Below are 20,577 nucleotides of genomic sequence, written 5' to 3'. Positions count from 1 at the left end.
TCCATCTTACTGCTGATATTTGGGGCGTCTTCCCTTGACTTTATCACTACGTTCCTCGTAGTTGAGACAAGGCAATCCTGTCCTGGTTAAATCCACAGGAATCTGAATGAGAGTGGAAAAGATAGGATCTGGAATGAGGGATGTTTCCTGTCTGGGATTTGAGCTGTGAGGGACTGCAGAGCAAGGCCGGGTCAGGTTTCTTTGCCTGTTTGGTTTCCATTGGAAGGGCATTCAGTGGCGCACCTGTCAGTTTGAGCTCATTAGAGAGGGCTCTGAATGTCACACCTGGTTGAGACCTGCGGCCCTCAGTCAGCACTCATGGAGAGAGCGCTGAGAGGAACCACGGTGATGATAATAACATTGTTTCGGTTGATACGGCTGGTGTATGCATGTGCCCTGTCTGTGGCCCTGCGTGTATGTGCAGGTAACTTTTAGCGTGCAGTTATGTTGTTTCTTGGCGTGTGTGTTAACCCTGCTCTGTCTGTCTCAGTTGGGGGATGTGATGGTGGACATCTCCAGTAACCTGATGCTGGCTGACGAGAGGTTGCTGTGGATGGCTCAGCACGAGGCCAGGGCCTGCTCCCGCATCGTGGAGTGTCTCCAGAGGATCGCTGTACACCGCTTAGCCAGCACAGCCCAGGCCTACTCCACCGTAAGATCACAGTAAATCATGAGATCACAGTATATAATGTCCTATTACAACTCTACGGACCAAATCCTAAGCAGCATTGATGCATAAATGCATTGATGTCATTGGGAGGCGCACTACTGTCTGTAGATGTGTGTTTTCCACTATTTGAATTTCAAAGCCCGTCTGATCTTACTGTTCTTCATTTCGCCTCGTGTATTATTCTTTCTCTAATTCCCATAATTTGTTCCCAGAATTCCCATAACATCGCTCTGGAGGCCCACGCCATCAAGGCGAGCAGCTTCAACGGCATGACCTGCACACTGTTTCAGAAGCTGATGCCTGAACGTGTTGGGATCAGAGACCTGGGTCCGCGCATCGACCTAGATGGCAACCCTGACCGCCAGCTCAGCTTCAAGTGTAACATCACCAGCACCCTGTCCAGCCTTGCTCTTAAGGTCAGTACACAGGAATGTCCATAAGGGAGTCGATCACAAGGTGCTTATAAAGTAACCAAGTCTCGACCGCAAAGAGCAAGCGGCAGCAGTCATGTTAATTGAAACGGGCCTCCTTAATGCGTCTGAATACTTGGTTTGGCTTGCTCCTAGCAGAACTCGGCTAGGCGACGTGAACTCCCTTCAGACCTTAGCTTGTCCATCTTGAGACGCCGTAGCCATTATACACCTCCTCAAAACAGTCAGAATTAGTCTAAGATCATTTAAGAAATCTGTCATAAATGTTGATGTTTTTGCCTAGTTGTAAAATTTTACATTGAACTAATCTGTTTGGTGCAGTATTTCTCTAGTGAAAAATATGAGCAGGAAAAAGAGTCAACTCTTGTTGAATGACAAAACACAACTAATTGAAGAATCCCTTGGGGGTGTAGACTTTGGCTTGTTGTGTGCACGAACAGCCCAAAAAAGACATACCAAGGACCAAAATGTTGTCATAATTATCCACAAACAGTTTCGGATGGGGAAACATGCGGACATCTTTAGTGAGGTCCATTGTCATGTGACGTTCACCCACAACACATATTAAAACGATGAACTGTAGAATAAAGCGTTACCCAGAATCCCACAGTTATACTGTACACTCCATTATTTTAATCTCAATGGGATTCACCTGTAGAAATAAGGTATAAATACAATTATAGAATAAATCACCTCTTTCTCTCCCTAGAACACAATAGTGGAGGCGTCCCTGCAGCTCCCCCCCTCTCTGTTCTCCCAGTACTCTGTCCCTGGCCAGGCCGGTGACAACGTCTACAAGTTCCACCTGCTGGCCTTTCGCAACGGCAAGCTCTTCCCCTCCACGGGCAATTCCACCCTGCTGGCCGACGGGGGAAAGAGGAGGAACGTGGCCACCCCCGTGCTCCTGGCCAAGATAGGTGAGTCTGGCATGGACCTCACTGTATCACTATAGTATTAGATGGGTTTTGTTCAAGATGTTGTTGTGACTTGTTTTAATAGTGAAGTTTATGTTATGGGCAACAAATGTTATTAGAATGAAGCTTTCAAAGACTTGATTTAGGATCCGTCTGTAATTTGACATTTTACAGTGTACGAAAAAGCTAAAAACATTTAGTTCTATGTAGTGAAAGTGTGTGAGGCCATTTTATTTTCTATTAATTACGTGTGAGGTGGCAACTTGTTTTTTGTTACAACAGGTTTTTGAAAATGTTGCGCACAAAAGATTGATAGATTCATAAAGATAAGAACCATGACATGTTTTGACCGTCAAGACTAACGCCTCTCTCTCTGGTCAGAGGGTTTCCCACTGCGCGGCCTGCGGATGCCGGTGAACGCCACGCTGCGGAGGTTTGCCCGTGGCACTGACGCCGTGCCCGCCTGCTGGAACTTCAGCCTGTTGGGTGGGCAGGGCGGTTGGCAAAGTGAGGGCTGCCGTCTCCTGGGCCACCACGACAACTTCACCACGCTCTCCTGTGACTCGCTCAGCAACTATGCCGTGCTCATGGTGAGTGGCCAGGGGATTCCTGGCCTTTAAACTTAATGATGAAATGTGACAACATAAGGTTGTTTGTTCCCAACAAGGACTATTTTCCTCAGGAAATACGACAACACAGATAATATAGAGCTGGCTGTGTTTTCCGTGCATCGGCAGGACAGAGCAGCTACGTCTGGTAAGACGAGGGGTGGAGGTGTGTGTCTATTTGTCTGGTGCGCAATGTCTAATATTAAAGAAGTCTCAAGGTATTGCTCCCCTGAGGTAGAGTACTTCATGATAAACTATGGACCACACTATCTACCGAGAGAGTTCTCATCTATATTATTTGTGGCTGTCTATTTACCCCCACAGACTGATGCTGGCACTAGGACCGCACTCAACGAGCTGTATAAGGCTATAAGCAAGCAAGAAAACACTCATCCAGAAGTGGCGCTTCTAGTGGCCGGGGACTTTAATGCAGGCAAACTGAAATCAGTTTGACCTAATTTCTATAAGCATGTAAAATGTGCAGCCAGAGGGGGGAAAAAAGCTCTCCCTCGCCCTCCATTTGGCAAATCTGATTCTATCCTAATTATATCTTCCTGATTCCTGCTCACAAGAAAAAACTAAAGCAGGAAGCACCAGTGTCTCGCTCAATACAGAAGTGGTCAGATGACGTGGATGCTATGATACAGGACTGTTTTTCTAGCACAGCCAGGAATATGTTCCGGGATTCTTCCAATGACATTGAGGAGTATTCCACCTCAGTTATCGGCTTCATCAATAATTGGATCGACGACGTTGTCCCCACAGTGACCATACGTACAGTTTGAGTCGGAGTCATTAAAACTAGTTTTTCAACCACTTCACAAAATTATTGTTCAAACTATAGTTTTGGCAAGTATGTGAGGACATCTACTTTGTGCATGATAATTTTTCCAGCAACTTTACAGATTATTTCAATTATAATTCACTGTATCACAATTCCAGTGGGTCAGAAGTTTACATACACTATGTTGACTGTGCCTTTAAACAGCTCCTGACACAGCTGGTGTAACTGAGTCAGGTTTGTAGGCCTCCTTGCTCGTACACGCTTTTTCAGTTCTGCCCACATATTTTCTATAGGATTGAGGTCAGGGCTTTGTGATGGCCACTCCAATACCTTGACTTTGTTGTCCATAAGCCATTTTGCCACAACTTTTGGAAGTAGGCTTGGGGTCATTGTCCATTTGGAAGTGTCACGGCTGTTGAAAGGAGAGGACCAAGGTGCAGCATGGTCAGCGTACATTTTCCTTTTATTAATCAAAATGACGCCGAACAAAAACAAATAACTCTACAAAAACAAACCGTGAAGCTCAAAGGCTATGTGACCTAAACAAAGTCAACTTCCCACAAAAAAAGATGGGGAAAAAGGGCTACCTAAGTATGGTTCCCAATCAGAGACAACGATAGACAACTGTCCCCGATTGAGAACCATACCCGGCCAAAACAAAGAAACACCAAATCATAGAATACGAAACATAGAATGCGGTCAGGGCTCTCTACGGTCAGGGCATGACAGGATGACCCATTTGCGACCAAGCTTTAACTTCCTGACTGATGTCTTGAGATGTTGCTTCAATATATCCACATAATTTTCCTCCCTCATGATGCCATCTATTTTGTGAAGTGCACCAGTCCCTCCTGCAGCAAAGCACCCCCACAACATGATGCTGCCACCCCTGTGCTTCACGGTTGGGATGGTGTTCTTCGGCTTGCAAGCCTCTCCCTTTTTCCTCCAAACATAACGATGGTCATTATGGCCAAGCAGTTCTATTTTTGTTTCATCAGACCAGAGGACATATCTCCAAAAAGTACGATCTTTGTCAACATGTGCAGTTGCAAACCGTAGTCTGGCTTTTATATGGCATATAGATACTTTTGTACCTGTTTCCTCCAGCATCTTCACAAGGTCCTTTGTTGTTGTTCTGCGATTGATTTGCATTTTTCACACCAAAGTACGTTCATCTCTAGGAGACGTTCAGAACATGTCTCCTTCCTGAGCAGTTTGATGGCTGTGTGGTCCCATGGTGTTTATACTTGCGTACTATTGTTTGTGCAGTTGAATGTGGTACATTCAGGCGTTTGGAAATTGCTCCCAAGGATGAACCAGACTTGTGAAGGTCTACTATTTTTTTTCTGAGGTCTTGGCTGGTTTCTTTAGATTTTCACATGATGTCAAGCAAACAGGCACTGAGTTTGAAGGTAGGCCTTGAAATACATCTACAGGTACACCTCCAATTGACTCAAATTATGTCAATTAGCCTATCAGAAGTTTCTAACGCCATGACATCATTTTCTGGAATTTCCCAAACTGTTTAAGTGCACAGTCAACTTGGTGTATGTAAACTTCTGACCCACTGGAATTGTGATAGTGAATTATAAGTGAAATAATCTGTCTGTAAACAATTGTTGGAAAAAATACTTGAGTCATGCACAAAGTAGATGTCCTAACCGACTTGCTAAAACTATAGTTTGTTAACAAGAAATTGGTGTATTGGTTGAAAAACGAGTTATAATGACTCCAACATAAGTGTATGTAAACTTCCGACTTCAACTGGACATATCCCAACCAGAAGCAATAGATTACATACAACATCCGCACCTAGCCAAAGGCAAGAGCTGCTGTTTTCTAGGAGCGAGACAATAATACGGATGCTTTTAAGAAATCGTGCTATGCCCTCCGATGAAACAAACAAACAGGCAAAGCATCAATACAGGACTAAGATTGAATCCTACTACACCGGCTCTGACGCTCGTTGGATGTGGCAGGGTTTGCAAACTGTCACTGATTACAAAGGGAAAGCCAACCGTGAGCTGCCCAGTGACGCGAGCCTACCAGAAGAGCTAAATGCCTTTTTATGCTCGCTTCAAAGCAAGCAACACTGATGCATGCATGAGAGCACCAGCTGTTCCGGGCGACTGTGTTATCACGCTCTCCGTAGCCGATGTGAGCAAGACCTTTTAAACAGGTCAACATACATGTTTCAAGCAGACCACCATAGTCTCTGTGCCCAAGAAAGCAAAGGTAACCTGCCTAAATGACTACCGCCCCGTAGCACTCACATCGGTAGCCATGAAGTGTTTTGAAAGGCTGGTCCTGGCTCACATCAACACCATCCTCCCAGAAACCCTAGACCCACTGCAATTCACATACCGCCCCAACAGATTCACAGATGACGCAGTCTCAATCGCACTCCACACTGCCCTTTCCCACCTGGAAAAAAGGAACACCTATGTGAGAATGCTGTTCATTGACTACAGCTCAGTGTTCAACACCATAGTGCCCACAAAGCTCATTACTAAGCTAAGGGCCCTGGGACTAAACACCACCTTCTGCACCTGGATCCTGGACTTCCTGACGGGCCGTCCCAAGGTGGTAAGGGTAGGCAACAACACATCTGCCACACTGATCTTCAACACTGGAGCCCCTCAGGGGTGTGTGCTTTGTCCCCTCCTGTACTTGCTGTTTACTGTGTGGCCAGTTACAAATCCAACACCATCGTTTCATTTTCTAATGACAGAACAGTGGTAGGCCTGATCACCAAAAACGATGAGACAGCCTATAGGGAGGGCGTCAGAGACTTTGCAGTGTGGTGCCAGGACAACAACCTCTCCCTTAATGTGAGCAAGATTAAGGAGCTGATCGTGGACTACAGGAAAAGGAGGACCAAACGGGCCCCCATTAACATCAACAGGGTTGTTGTGGAGCAGGTTGAGAGTTTCAAGTTCCTTGGTGTCCACATCACCAAACCATCATGGTCCAAACACACCAAGACAGTCGTGAAGAGGGCACGACAACACCTTCTCCCCCTCAGGAGGCTGAAAAGATTAGGCATGGGTCCCCAGATCCTCAAAGTTTTACAGCTGCACCATCGAGAGCATCCTGACCGGTTGCATCACCGCCTGGTATGGCAGGCATCTGCTCATCATCGTGACCGTAAGGCAGGTAGCCTAGTGGTTAGAGCATTGGACTAGTAACCGAAAGGTTGCAAGATCAAATCCCTGAGCTGACAAGGTTAACATCTGTCGTTCTGAACAAGGCAGTTAATCCACTGTTCCTAGGCCGTCATTGAAAATAAGAATTGGTTCTTAACGGACTTAAATAGAGGTATATAAAAAAAGGCGCTACAGAGGATAGCGCTTATGGCCCAGTCCATCACTGGGGGCCAAGCTTCCTGCCATCCAGGACCTATAATACTAGGCAGTGTCAGAGGAAGGCCCCAAAAATTGTCAGACTCCAGTCACCGAAGTCAGACTGTTCTCTCTGCTACCGCACGGCAAGCAGTACCGGAGAGCCAAGTCTAGGTCCAAAAGGCCATGAGACTGCTGAACAATTAATCAAATGGCCCCCATGACTATTTACATTGACCCCCCCCCCCCCCCCCCCCCCCTTGTTTTTGCACTGTTGCTACTCACTGTTTATTATCTATGCAGAGTCCATCTTACCCCTACCTACATATACAAATTACCTCCACTAAACTGTACCCCCGCACATTGATACATTGGTACCGGTACCCCCTGTATATAGCCTTGTTGTTATTTTATTGTGTTACGTTTTATTTTATTTTGTAAATATTTTCTTAACTCTTATTTCCTGAACTGCATTGGGCTTCTAAGTAAGCATTTCACGGTAAGGTCTACACCTTTTTGTATTTGACGCATGTGACAAAAACTATTTGATTTGATCCCACAGGATCTGACTGGGGTGGAGTATTTCTCTCCCAGCATCGAGCCTCTCCACCCAGTCATCTACGCCACGGCTATCGTCCTCTTGCTCTGTCTACTGATCATCATCATTAGCTACATATACCACCACAGGTAACAGCTCTACCTGCATACATGTTAGAATCTAATACAGTGTATACCAGGTATATAAGATACGTGTTGTGTGTTTGCTATGCCGGATTAAGTGATATGACATGCTATTTTATAAAATAATTTCGCTGTAATTAATATTACCTGATCAAACTAATCATGTAAATGTAATTAACTAGAAAGTCGGGGCACCACGGAAGAATGTTTATAGAGCTGTTGTGTTCCGAATAGACCTGGTAATCTTTTATATCGATAGCAGTCAATTATTAACCTAAATAATCACACAGAATTACATATACACAAGATGGATCATACATTGATTACTATGTCATACAAGAAAACGTCCCTAGCAGACGGAACCGATTCGACGCCTGGTTACACAAAGAAAGGAGGTTGTGTTTGAATGAAAGCGAGGGAAGACTGAGGAACAAAAGGATTGGGTCTCTATTGGACCTTATGAAGCTTTGCTATCGTAAATACAGAATCTTATGCATTCTAAATAACCTGCCCATTTGGAAAAGGAAAATGCAAGAAATATTTACTCTGAGCTGCGCTTCGATAGATTGGTCGTAGATGGAAGACTGGGTTGCCCAGCAGAGATCTCCCTTGTCCTTTGAAGAATATGTCTTGTGATAGAACGGGTACGTTGTAGAACCGTCGTCGTGTGGTAGAACGGGTACATTGTAGTACCCTGTCTTTCTGAAGAGATTGTCCGTCCTTTCCTACCCCACGTTTACAGCTGCTGCTGCTAACTCGACGTCTAGGATGTATTCTTTAACGAATAAGAGTTCAAAGTTCATATCAAGTTGCCATTCAACCAGAGCTCACACTGCGGTTGGCTTAGTTCTGTAGTTGATATTACCTCTTAAACGTATGGACAGCAGTTCTCACGTCATCGGGAACACAAGGTTGACTTTTGTCAATGGGCTTTTGTAGTGGTGGAAAGAACGGCGTGTTGCATAGTTCTCAACCAATGTCTGTTCACTTGGGCGGGGCCACTGAGTGAGCATAGTTCACTCATGAAAATAATTATCTCATTTAGAAGCTAAAATTACATTGAATCTTTTCACAAATAGTTTCATATTTAAACATTTAAATTGCACAACAATTCCATGTGAATCTGATAACTAGGACATTATTACTGATGATAGGATGACAAACTGTATCAGACGACAACTGATCTGACATCATATTCTTTATGTACCAACGGATATTTTCAACTGGTTACCAGACTCTCTCTATGTTAACAAAGGGCTTTCTAAGAGTCCAATCTGTAGAGTAGAGAAAAGGGGGAAAGGTATTTATAGGGGTCATAAACCTCACCAACAGGGCAACGACATGACAATACCAAGTACCCATCTTACTAGTAGTACGGTATCTAATACCGTGTATATTACCAAATGGTGGACTGTGACTCGTTTTCGGGTCGCAGCATAAGATTTGTGGCCAGAATGTTTCTTATTGGTTGGGTCACAATGCAAAGAAGTTTGGGAACCAATACTGTCCAGGCTCCAGTAAGATTTTCACCACTCCACAAGCACATCTACACCATTCCACACTCATTCAAAATTACAACAAATATTCTGATAAAAAAACAAAAAAACATTTGGCATATTTTATTCCCTGAGCTCAGCATTTATTTGCAGAATCTTACCATGTCAGTTCTGTGTGTTTGCCTGTCCAGGTCTGTTCGGATCAGCCGTAAGTACTGGCATATGCTGGTCAACCTCTGCCTCCACATATTCCTCACCTGTGGCGTCTTTGTGGGTGGCATCAACCAGACACGCTACGCCAGCGTGTGCCAAGCCGTGAGTATTCCCCCCTACTACCCACCATACCCCCCTGGTGTGCAAGCCTATCTGCCTACCATGCAGACTGCCAACCTGCCTTTCCCGTGCCCAAAGCATCTCACAATTATATGGGGATCTCAAGATGTTGTGGAGAAAGATACTGTGATTCTGGACTTGTGGCTGAGTTCCGACTCGCCACCCTTCTCCCAAAGTGTACACTTGCCGTCATAGATTGAAATGCATTGGATTGGCTAAAGAGAGTTTACACCATTTGTTAAATCCATGATGAGATGTGTGCAAGTGCACACTTTGGGAGAAGGGTGGAGAATCGGGACTCAGTCTGTCTCTCAAATATTTATATTTCAGCTGAAGGCAGCCCCTGCTGATCTTCAATGGGTTCTTTTATTAATGAATTGTCCCTCATACAAAGGGCCCGGCTGGTGGAGAACATCTGGGAAAATACTGGTTTCCCACCAGGAATAAAGGATATCTGACAGCTAGGCTCTACTTTGTCGAGGAATTTAAACAACTGACAATTAGTATAATAACATTTAACTTCATACATTTTCAGAAAATGCCTAGTATTTTGCTCACAAATAATTTGTGAAGCATCTATATAGTGCCTATGTAGAATGTATGAATGCTCTATAAAGCCTTCATATATAGTACAGGCAAAATATGTGGAAAAACTTTAACTTTTTCATAAAAGCATGAAATTTGGTACAGTTGTACAGTTTGGGGTGCTGAACCTTTTCACAGCTATGGTTTTTGTTTGAAGTTGGACTGAGATTGTTGTCTTGTTTTTAGGTGGGCATCATTCTGCACTACTCTACCCTGGCCACAGCTCTGTGGGTGGGCGTGACGGCACGCAACATCTACAAGCAGGTGACTCGCAAGGCCAAGCGCTATGAAGAGCTGGACGAGCCCCCGCCCCCTCCACGACCCATGCTGAGGTAAAATATTACAGTTCCCACAATGCACTGTTATGAAACTGCTTGGTCATTATACCCTATGAAAGCCCTGCCTACTTCCTGATTTTAGTCCTGTACAGTTTTTGAATGGGCTTCAAGCTTATATCAAGCTTATATCATCAAATTCATGAAAACGAAGTATAAGATATATATATATATATATATATATATATATATATATATATATATATATATAAAATTCTATTCATATTTATGCATTGATTTGCTCGTACCTGATGCCTTTTATCAAAATATTTTATGCTTAATACGTAAGACACATCGGCAAAAGTTAGTCTCATTTGAACTACAATTCCTGTAGTCTAGTTAGCATGCTGGAGAGTGCTTGCTTGAGTTGAGGACTCACAGGATGGTAAAAACCCTTTAGTTACAGTCCATTTGACGTGTTTTATATTAGATTACTCTGGCTTTTTTACTGAACATTGCCAGCCAGTACTTAAAAGAAATACAAAATCTATTTTTTTTTTTGTAGACCGGCAAGCTTTTGAAAGTGAGAGATATACATATATATATACATACATACATACAGCTGGTGGGAGTTGTAGTTAAAGTGTGTAGTTCTAATGACTTTTCGGCTTCATGCTTCCTCTTGGCCATCAAATAAATTGAAAACCGGCATATGTTAAGTAAATTCACTCGAAACACTTATACATTTTAATATACATGTTTACATGACCACGTTTTCATGAATTTGACTGTGTAAATTTCAAGCCAATTTCTGGCCTACAAAAAGAGGAAACAGGAAGTACCACTTTCAGGGCATCTAGCGAGTCCGACACGTGTGTTTACTGTAGTTGGAATGCTGTACATTCACATTTTAATGTTTTTCTCTCCCTTTACAAGGAGTTGCTAATACTGTTGAAATATATTCTAGAAAGGTTTCTCTTATCTCTGTGACTTGTGGAGGGAGAAAGGTTGATTTAAATTCCATCACAGGGTGTTACTATAGAGGCCTAAAGCATATATACCATCTCTACCACCAATTTGATCTCTTTCACAAGAAAGCAGGTCCTAATAAGTTGTTTTTCCAATACCTTTTCCTACCAGGTTCTACCTAATAGGCGGAGGGATACCGATCATAGTCTGTGGCATAACCGCAGCCGCCAACATCAAGAACTACGGTAGTCGGGCCAACGCGGCATAGTAAGTAGTGCCAGTCTGTCACATTGTATGGAAAACAATTAGTCCGTGTACTATACTGTGTGTTTATGGAAATTCTGTTACATTTTTATCTCGCCAGAAGGCTTTGTGTGTGTGTGTGTGTGTGTGTGTGTATATAGACAAAACTATACCCAAGACAAATTGCTTTTTGTTTTTGACTGACCAGAATGTGTGTGTGGATTTATGTAAATAACAAATATTTAGCGGGGATAGGAAAAGTTCCGAGTCCCTGTGAAGTTCTGAGAACCCGATTAGGGAGCGCTATTTATAGTGTCTCGGGACCTCACGTCTGCTGCCAGTGTCACTCCTTTTTCTCTCGATCTCGTGTTCTGGCTTTCTTTTTCTCTTCTCACTCACTTTTCTCTCGAATCTTCTGCCATTTTCATAATCTAACGTTCTCTTCTATTTCGTCCTCTTTTTCTCTCATTCTCATCTCGCTCTTGTTCTTGCTCTCTCCCTCGCTCCCCCCTTTCTCTTTTATGGTGGCAGCTGTTTGGGTTGCATAAGCGCCCTGGGTAATATGGAAATCTGGACCTGGGAGTCTTTGGAGTTTAATTAATTCACAGCTACCGAGACGAATGGAAACCACCCTGTGGAATTTTCTGGAACCGATTCTCTGAGAATAGGAAGAGCAGGATGTTTAATACAAAGAGGCTCAATGAGTGCACGTGTGTCTTTACCTGATTTAATGAGATAAGGGGTTGAGTCAAACTTGAAATGACAAAGTTATTATATATATTTTTTTTAAAGGTTGGACCACTTGAATGGTTGGCACTTGACTCATCCAGTGACTCATGGGTTGTTCCACCAATTCGGTGCCTTTTGAAAAGTGTAACTTTTTGATTTCATCTCATTTAAACATTCTGTCATAAAGAGAGAAAAATACAATAGTAAGTGTCTATTAAATGCCAAATAAAGTAACAGATATGACTAATCGGGTTGATTATTTCACCTTAAATTGGCCATAAATCCCCTTGTGACATGAGAAGCTTGTTGTGTGCAAATAGGAGTGGCAAAATTAAATTGTGAAAACATTTTAAGCCTATCTACAGGGTTGAGATGTTATGCTTAGTTTTCCACCACAAAACATGAGAAAATGCCCCAAATGAGAACCTGCTCACCTGCTTTAACATTATTATTTGACTATTAAAATGTTTGTTTCTTTTGCAATAATAACAAAAAGGAATAGTTTCACCATTAACACAACATTTCAGTTCACGTAACAGGGTTGGCCTTAAAATGAGGGACAGATGTAAATGAATCACTCTTCACATGAAATAAATGATTATCTCAGAAATGACTTTGTAAAGCAACAAAATAACTAGAGCTGGTGAAACTTGGTGAAATTTTGGGGTTAAGAGGTTAAAATCTCCCAAGAAGTGACACAGGTGGTTGATGGAGGGACATGTGATAATTCCTAATTTTGGCACTTTAGCAAGTCTTTATATATACAGTATATATATAAAAAAAAGATTTATTGAATGAACAATTTGGTCTATTTTAAAGGACAATTCATTTAATATAACAGGCTTTTAACATTCAGTATTGGTGCGTAATTTCTACTTAAAATATCAAAGGCACTCTTTGTGGCACGACCCTAATACATATGGCTCCATTGCCAACATATGTTTTTGCTGACATATCAACACCACTGCATACTACATTTGTGTGAATGATAACGTGCGTGTGTACCACATTTACATAAATATTTACTGTTTGTACTGTTGCCTTTCCCCTCTGTGTGTCTCTCAGTTGCTGGATGGCGTGGGAGCCCAGCCTGGGGGCCTTCTTCGGCCCTGTCAGCTTCATCGTCTTCGTGGACTGCATGTATTTCCTTAGCATCCTCCTCCAGCTGCGACGCCACCCTGAGCGCCGCTACGAACTCAAAGAGCCCGCCGAGGAGCAGCGGCGACTGGCGGTAGCAGGCAGCGAGGCCGGAGATGTCCCAGCCACCCTCCTCCACCTCCACGACGCCTCGTCCTCCACAGTTTCGGCTCCCCACGCCGTGTCCCTGTTGGCCTTGGAGAACGAGCATACATTCGCGGTGCAGCTCCTGGGCGCGGCCGCGGCTCTTGGGCTCTACGCTGCGCTGTGGGTGTTTGGTGCCATGGCCGTGTCCCAGGAGAGGCCGGCCGATCTGGTGTTCTCCTGCCTGTTTGGCGTGGTGGCGCTGGCCCTGGGTGGCTTTCTAATGGCGCACCACTGCGTCAACCGCCAGGACATGAGGCACCACTGGGCTCAGGCCTGTTGCCCTGGGAGACGGGCATACTCTGCGCAAGAGGACGCCCTGCTGCCGCTGCCGGGTACATCCACGGCCTCCGCGGCTGGGTCGATTGGTAGGGGCAACGGAGATGCAGTCAAGTGTGCCCACAGCAGCGCTGAGTCCTCCTGCACCAATAAGAGTGTCCCCAGCATGCGAAACTCCGCCCAGGGAAGTAAACTGACCAATCTGCATGCAGAGGCGGCGCAGAACAAGTCCCTGCCCTTACTACACCTGCCCGCGCTGGCTAATGGCGCAGCCTTGCTGGACAACAGCCTGACTGAGCACTCTGTGGACAACGAGATCAAGATGCACGTGGCTCCTGTGGAGGTGCAGTTCCGGCCTGTCAACAACAACAACAATCCCACCGCCGCCACCAATGGACACGCGGGCCGGCACCACAAGAACAGGGCGCGGGCCCACCGGGCCAGCCGACTCACGGTGCTGCGTGAGTATGCCTATGATGTGCCCACCAGCGTGGACAGCAGCGTGCAGAGCACCCCCCACAGGCGGCATCGCCACGAACACCACGACAGTCAGCAGGCACGGAGCAGCCGACGGGCAGCCTACATGGCATACAGAGAGCGCCTCCAGAGCCAGATGCAACAGGACAGCAGCGACGCCAGCACGTCCCTGCCCCGAAGCTCGCGCTATGCCGGCAAGGGAGGGGGCAGCACTAGCACCCTGGGCAACGGGGCTGTCAGAGGAGTTGGAAGTGGTAGTGTAGGAACAATAGTAGGATCAGGTGGAGAAAGTGAGGGGGTTGGGACTGCTGCTTCCGTTACGAGTAAAAGCAGTAGTAGCGTAAAGCAGCCCAATAACACAGACCTGGTGGAGGGCCAGCCCAAATCGTACGGGCTCAACTTGGCTATACAAAACGGCACGCTCAAAGACAACGGGCAGAACATGCCTTTAATCAACACAGAGAGCTTGAGCTCGGCCAACATAAAGACTGGCCTATGGAAACACGAAACTACCGTGTAGCGAATGTTTTCTGCACCAAAGACTGCATATCACGTGCTCTACCCTTCAACTGTGAAATTTAATTTTATACTATTGTTGCTTTTTAGATTTCTGTACAATATTTTTTTTTTTACATTTAAAAAGAAACATGTATCGGGATAAATAGTCCCACTATTTTGAGTTTGTGAAAGTGTGTGTTTTGGATGCCACTCATCTGTTTCTGTAGGAGACATTTTATAAATGGTCTATTTTTATATCATTTAATCCCGATTTGGTTACACTGTTCTCAAGTTTTGTACGTGAAACTGCATGGTCTGTACCGTTACTGTACCGTGCATATCCATTGGGCAGGTTCTTTTGTATTTTCTAGTGTGTTCCAACGTAATAAACCAACAGTTTCTAATTCCATTCACCTAATTGAAAGTCTCTCATTCCCCTGTTCTCGGTTAACCTTGACTCTGGCATATTTCAAGAGTGCGAAGGCGAGTCAAAACATCTTGGTTCTCAAAAGTTCCCCTACTGTCAGTGGTTCCTTGACAAGCTCAAGGAACCACTGGCTTGCTCAAGGTGTCCGCTGGCTTGCTCAAGGTGTCCGCTGGCTTGCACCGCCTGCAGTGATTTGACAGCGAGAGTCACTGTCGGCAATGAGAGGATCATTAGTGCAGTGCATCTTCACCTCTATACCTCTCCCCTCTCTGTAGCAGACCATCAGTGTTTTATACTGCTGCATATATCTGTTAGGAGAGAGTGGGGAGGAGTGACGACGGAGCTGTACTTTACCGCACAATGTGTCGCAGAGGGATGGATTGCCATCATTTAGTCTGCTAGATGCATCCACTTGTCAGTTATCATGTACTGGTCTTAATCCGTTGATTAGTAATCCCCGTATAGGGCCTAGGGGCAATCCATGCTGGAGGGTCTGCCCTAAATGTTCACAATACGTTTTGACAGTCATTTGTTTGACATACTGCACCTATTACGAATCAACCTGTCCTTTATTCAACTTTTGTGTGAAGGTCATGTAAAAAGAAAGTCCAGATGGGATTCATAAAAAAAAGACTGACTAACTTTCGAAGCCACGAAGGACACAGCAAAGAAAGTAAAGACATCGCTTGAATGTTTATGCTAATGATGCAATACAAAGCATATTTCAGGCAGGCAGAGATGTATTACCCGACCATCTTGAAAGTGACAATCTGTAATACGGCCTTTGAATAATGTATTGAGCAGTTATGGCTTGATTAGTGTTGGCTTCAGTGATTCCCTCCAGTCAGGAGAGTGAGCTTCAAATAATGACAGAGGTTTCAAGGAGTCGATCTCATCTGTTAGGAAGTTAACTTGAGGTTGACACTTTTCTGTTTTCTTTCTTGAGCTAATCAAGTCGACCAACGGGCTGATACAATCTGCTTTGAAATCACGCAGAGATCCGATATTAATAGTCAATTGCTTCCCCAAATGTGTGTTTAGAACTCGGCAAAGGATATCCAATGCTTCCAGGACTTGCCTGTAAAAAACAAAAGTAGTTGAGAAACTTCAAATGGTGTTTTTTTTTTGTCATCAACTATGATTTCTTAGGAGCGTGGCCAACCACGTTCTTATGGGAGTCGAAGGACGGTTAAGGTCAGACGAGTAATGCGTCTTTTACATTTTCCCGATTTTACTTCCTACCTTGCCTGGAAGAAGCATCTGGCTTTGTTGTGGAAACTTGCCATGGGAATTAAGATTGATACCTTCTACAAAGTCGAGCCATCTGTGCTAGTCACAATTAGCTGGCTCGAACTGTCAAGAGGAAAATACATATATTACCTGGAGCGTCTTAATTACTTACAACTTTAGAGGCCTGAACTATAAATGAGCAACCAGCGTTTCTAATGATTACGGCAGTGTCAAGCCATTGTCTTATTATATGTAGCGAAATATGAAACCTGGAATCCGTGTGGTGGTGAGAGTTGATCGTTTGGTGTGCTCCTGCACATGGGGGGCCATTTGGACTGATGTTTTAAGACCGTGCAGTCCCTTTTGATGGAGCTTTTCTCTTCTGTATTCTTAGTATTTTCAGCTAAAAATGATGAGTAGTCATGTGCTTTTATCTGAACGCATTGTTTGCAGTCACACCTGGGGGAGAGAAGACCAGGTAGAGTTGACTGGGCGAGTGGAAGAACTTGCCTTGAGCCGAGTGAAATGGAGGACATTCATCAATGGCCTATGCTGAAGTCAAAGCAAGTCATTGTTTGGCTTGCTTGTCCTGATTCCAACTGTTGCAGGTCTATAGGTATAGTCACTTAGGATGTTGGTATGGGAAAGTGGGATCTCATGGTCTTTTCAGGCTCATCCAAATGGATTCTTGACTATGCAGATGGCTGGGTGTGGGGGCCATTTTTTTAAGGCAATGGGCAGAGGTCCAGATTCAGCTAAGTGATGAAGAGGTAGAGATGGTTGAGCAGAAGGAAGAGCAAGAGAGAAGGTAGAAGTTGAGGAGGAGAAGAGGTTCTTTCATTCCATTCCTGTAGGACTCAGAGTGCTCAGTTTTGTTACAGCCCTGCACTAACACCGCTGCACTAAACCTAGTTGAAACGTTGCAATATGTTACAGGTTTACAAGAAAGCCACAATATTGCACTATTGATTGATTCTTTCAAAATAATCTGAAATCTTTTGACTCATTAAAGTCTTCTATATGAATTGCCATGTTCATGATTTTCGCTTACATTTCCATTGGAAGGCATGCATTTTAGGCTCTAACTACCCACGATACCTCAGAGCGTTAGGATAATCCACACAAAGGCAATGACTGACCACGGTAAATGGAGAACACGCACGTGTTTGTAATATCCAAATCCAGGGACCTGCTTTTTGTGTACCATATAGCTCAGAAAATGGTGACTTTAGACTGAAGTTACATAAACCCATCACACATAACAGACTGTGTGTTAGCCTCATCACCCCCAGGCCACACTCAGTTCTAGTGCGACCCGTCAACTGCATAGTAGAATCAGCAGGTTACAGCTTACTGTGAGAATCACTCCAAATTGCATCTGAAGAGGAAGCTACTATGACTGAACCACTAGCTTTTTGGGTAAACTAGCTTATTTCATGTACTACAATTCAACTCTAGGGCATTTGCACATATTCATATGCTATTCAAGTCAAGTGGATGTGCTGGCAGTGGTATTTTCAAAACATCCAAGTGGGACACATTTTCTATAGTATACCCTACTAGGCTTGTATGCAATTAGGGTTGCACAATTCCAGTAACTTTCCCAAAATTCCCAGTTTTTCTAGAAATCCTGGTTGGAGGATTTACGGATTTCCTTCTTATTCCATCCTGAATAAGTGTCCTAAGTTTTCATAACTGAACTTAATTGCCTACCGTCTGTAAGCTGTTAGTGTCTTAACAACCGTTTCTACAGGTGCTTGTTCATTCATTTTCTATGGTTCAAGCATTGAGAAACAGTGTTTAAACCCTTTACAATGAAGGTCTGTGAAGTTATTTGGATTTTTACGAATTATCTTTGACTGACAGGGTCCTTAATAAGTGTTGTTTCTTATTTTGCTAAGTTTATATACCTTGATTAGATAAGTATTCACCCCCTTGAGTCAATATATGGCAGAAACACTAGCGATTACAGCTGTGAGACTTCTTGGGTAAGTCTCATTAGAGCTGTGCACACCTGTATAGTATAATATTTTATTTATTATTTTCAAAATTCTTCAAGCTCTATCCAGGTGCTGAGGATCATTGCTGGTCGGCAATTTTCAAATATTGCTATAGATTTTCAAGCAGATTTAAGTCAAAACGTATTATTAAAACATAGTATCCCTTTGCGTTGGCTTTTTGTTATTGTTCCATACATATGCATGTTTTGGAATACTTGTATTATAAATGTATTATTTTCTAGCCATTTAGGTCATTATTGTGGAGTCACTACAATGTTGATCCATCCTCATTTTTCTCCCATCACAGCCATTGCTCTGTAGTTTTAAAATCACCAATGACCTCATGGTGACATCCCTAAGCAGTTTCCTTCCTGTCCTGCAGCAAAGCTCAGCAGGACAACTGCACCTTTTGATGTGAATGTGTGGTTTAATACATCATTCACATCATAATTCTTATATTAAAAAGGATTATAATGGATTGCGTCCCTTCTACATATTGTCAGCAAATTCTGCAATCAACTGAGTAAATTTACTCCTGTTTCACACCAATGGTTACACCAAAGCTGTCCGTTGTGCTTTAGGTAACTGACAGTGTCCAAAATAGAGATGAAAATGTCTATTCCCAGTAATGCCGAGTATAACTTTTTACACTCATTCGCAAACTCCTTTTGATTTGTCACTGACAGGCACTCGGTACAGTTTGTAAAAAGCAGAAAGGAAGCATTTTCTGTGAAACGTCAGTTTTGTTGTCTACATTTGTTGACACGCAATCTGGGTGGTCTTTTGATCTCAGAATTTAAAGTATTAGGGTCTGCATGGTAAAACCAAGACGTGTGTGTGTGTGTGTGTGTGTGCGTGTGTGTGTGCACGTGCATGCACAGCTGGAATATTAGCTACCCACAGTACCATACTCATGCATGGCCCCAGAATTATATATAGTCAATATATTGTGTCAATAGGAAGAACTTGTATATGTCCTTGAGTCAGCTTTTCATATCCCTGTACGGTGCAGACTACAGAATTTAAATGGGTGCATAGTGAGACATTTACCTGATTTTATTCACATTTTGGAATAAAAAGGGTGTAATTGAAGACCGAATTAGCGGTGTTTTCTGATTTAGGTGTTTCTTGATATCAAGTTACATACATTGACGTTCACCATTGGTCTGTGCCAGTTTCTGGTCCGTTGGGGACAACTGTAGCGTTGTAGCCAACCCTAACTATTTTGCTAACCTTAACCTCTCCTAACCTGCCACATTAGTTAACGCTGCTATGTTAACGAATCATCTGTCAAGAAACCATCAGTCTCATAACACCAGAAATAACCAATTTAACTTGGCCCAGGTGCCCCGTTAGGCGTGTTTTACACAGGGTGAAAGTTGATTGCATTCATTTTGGAACCTAGCTGCATCACAGGCATGAGCCCGATGCTCGTTCAAAGCCCTGGGCGAAGTTGGCGCAAAAGAAAAGTGACATAATTAAGCACGAGGAGTAATGATTAAGATTCTGTTTTCACATGCAAAAGTGATTGATTTAGATGAAGCGTTTTTTTATATTTTTATCTGCCTTCCCAATGAATATTAGTTTGAAATTAAAACATAATATTTTATGGGAAAGAGATGCATGTTTCTGGACGATGTACAATGCTGCTTTGTTGACAACATGACCAAGCAGCGTCAACATGACCAAGCAGCGTCAACATGACCTCAAACGCTTTTGGTGCCTCGCGATTCAAGCATAATCGGATCCGCCCAAAGGCAGATATCGATGAGCGAAACGCCCGGAATTACGGTCTGCAATTATAGCACATTGTTTGCGCGCGCCCATGGAGAATGTCATGCGCGTGAGATTTCTGCAATAACTCCGGTACAAGTTGCAAGTGAGCATCTATACAACAAACTATCCAGCGCTCCAAACACTCACCGTCGGAACTCAAACTAAACTGCAACTTATATGACCATGGATTCAAAGACGAATAGAGTGGAAAGCATTTCTGCCCGAGTGGATGCTGCTGGGTCTTCAACTGGTAGGACAGTATTTGCATGTTTATGCCCCTATGTTTTGTTATGAATCAAAATGTCGGGTGCAGTTGGAGCAACAAGCATGTTATTTTTCCCTCGGAATAGTTTGCATGGAAACTTTTGCTAAATGCTACTTTTTTTAAGGAGCCATGTGTGTACTTGTGTCTTCTCCGTTATTATAGGAATGAAATTCATCCCTACCTTATTTGGTGTACATTATACTACTTGGCACACTCTTGTCAATTTGAACAGCTGTTTATGATTAGCAACACCTGAATGGGGCAGCATCCTTTGTGTCGCATCGT

The 20,577-nt window shown here is 43.6% G+C and overlaps 2 protein-coding genes across 2 annotated transcripts in view; both read left to right on the top strand.

Moving 5' to 3' along the window:
- Positions 1 to 15,012, top strand: part of LOC109906517 (adhesion G protein-coupled receptor A3) — a 52,580-nt gene extending 37,568 nt beyond the window's left edge. The window contains exons 11-19 of the mRNA XM_020504239.2: positions 491 to 652; positions 883 to 1,086; positions 1,811 to 2,018; positions 2,397 to 2,605; positions 7,311 to 7,435; positions 9,117 to 9,240; positions 10,030 to 10,175; positions 11,259 to 11,354; positions 13,125 to 15,012. Coding sequence (XP_020359828.1) covers positions 491 to 652; positions 883 to 1,086; positions 1,811 to 2,018; positions 2,397 to 2,605; positions 7,311 to 7,435; positions 9,117 to 9,240; positions 10,030 to 10,175; positions 11,259 to 11,354; positions 13,125 to 14,616 — 2,766 coding nt within the window. The 3' untranslated portion in view covers positions 14,617 to 15,012. The remainder of the gene's footprint in view (positions 1 to 490; positions 653 to 882; positions 1,087 to 1,810; positions 2,019 to 2,396; positions 2,606 to 7,310; positions 7,436 to 9,116; positions 9,241 to 10,029; positions 10,176 to 11,258; positions 11,355 to 13,124) is intronic.
- A 4,339-nt stretch (positions 15,013 to 19,351) lies between these two features.
- LOC109906514 (Kv channel-interacting protein 4) overlaps positions 19,352 to 20,577 on the top strand; it is a 257,056-nt gene continuing 255,830 nt past the window's right edge. The window contains exon 1 of the mRNA XM_020504237.2: positions 19,352 to 20,277. Coding sequence (XP_020359826.1) covers positions 20,205 to 20,277 — 73 coding nt within the window. The 5' untranslated portion in view covers positions 19,352 to 20,204. The remainder of the gene's footprint in view (positions 20,278 to 20,577) is intronic.

This window comes from Oncorhynchus kisutch, linkage group LG16, assembly GCF_002021735.2.
Source record: "Oncorhynchus kisutch isolate 150728-3 linkage group LG16, Okis_V2, whole genome shotgun sequence".
In the NCBI taxonomy this organism is placed as follows: Eukaryota; Metazoa; Chordata; class Actinopteri; order Salmoniformes; family Salmonidae; genus Oncorhynchus; species Oncorhynchus kisutch.
The sequence above is the reverse complement of the archived record's forward strand: the minus strand, read 5'-3'. Positions and strand labels throughout refer to the sequence as shown.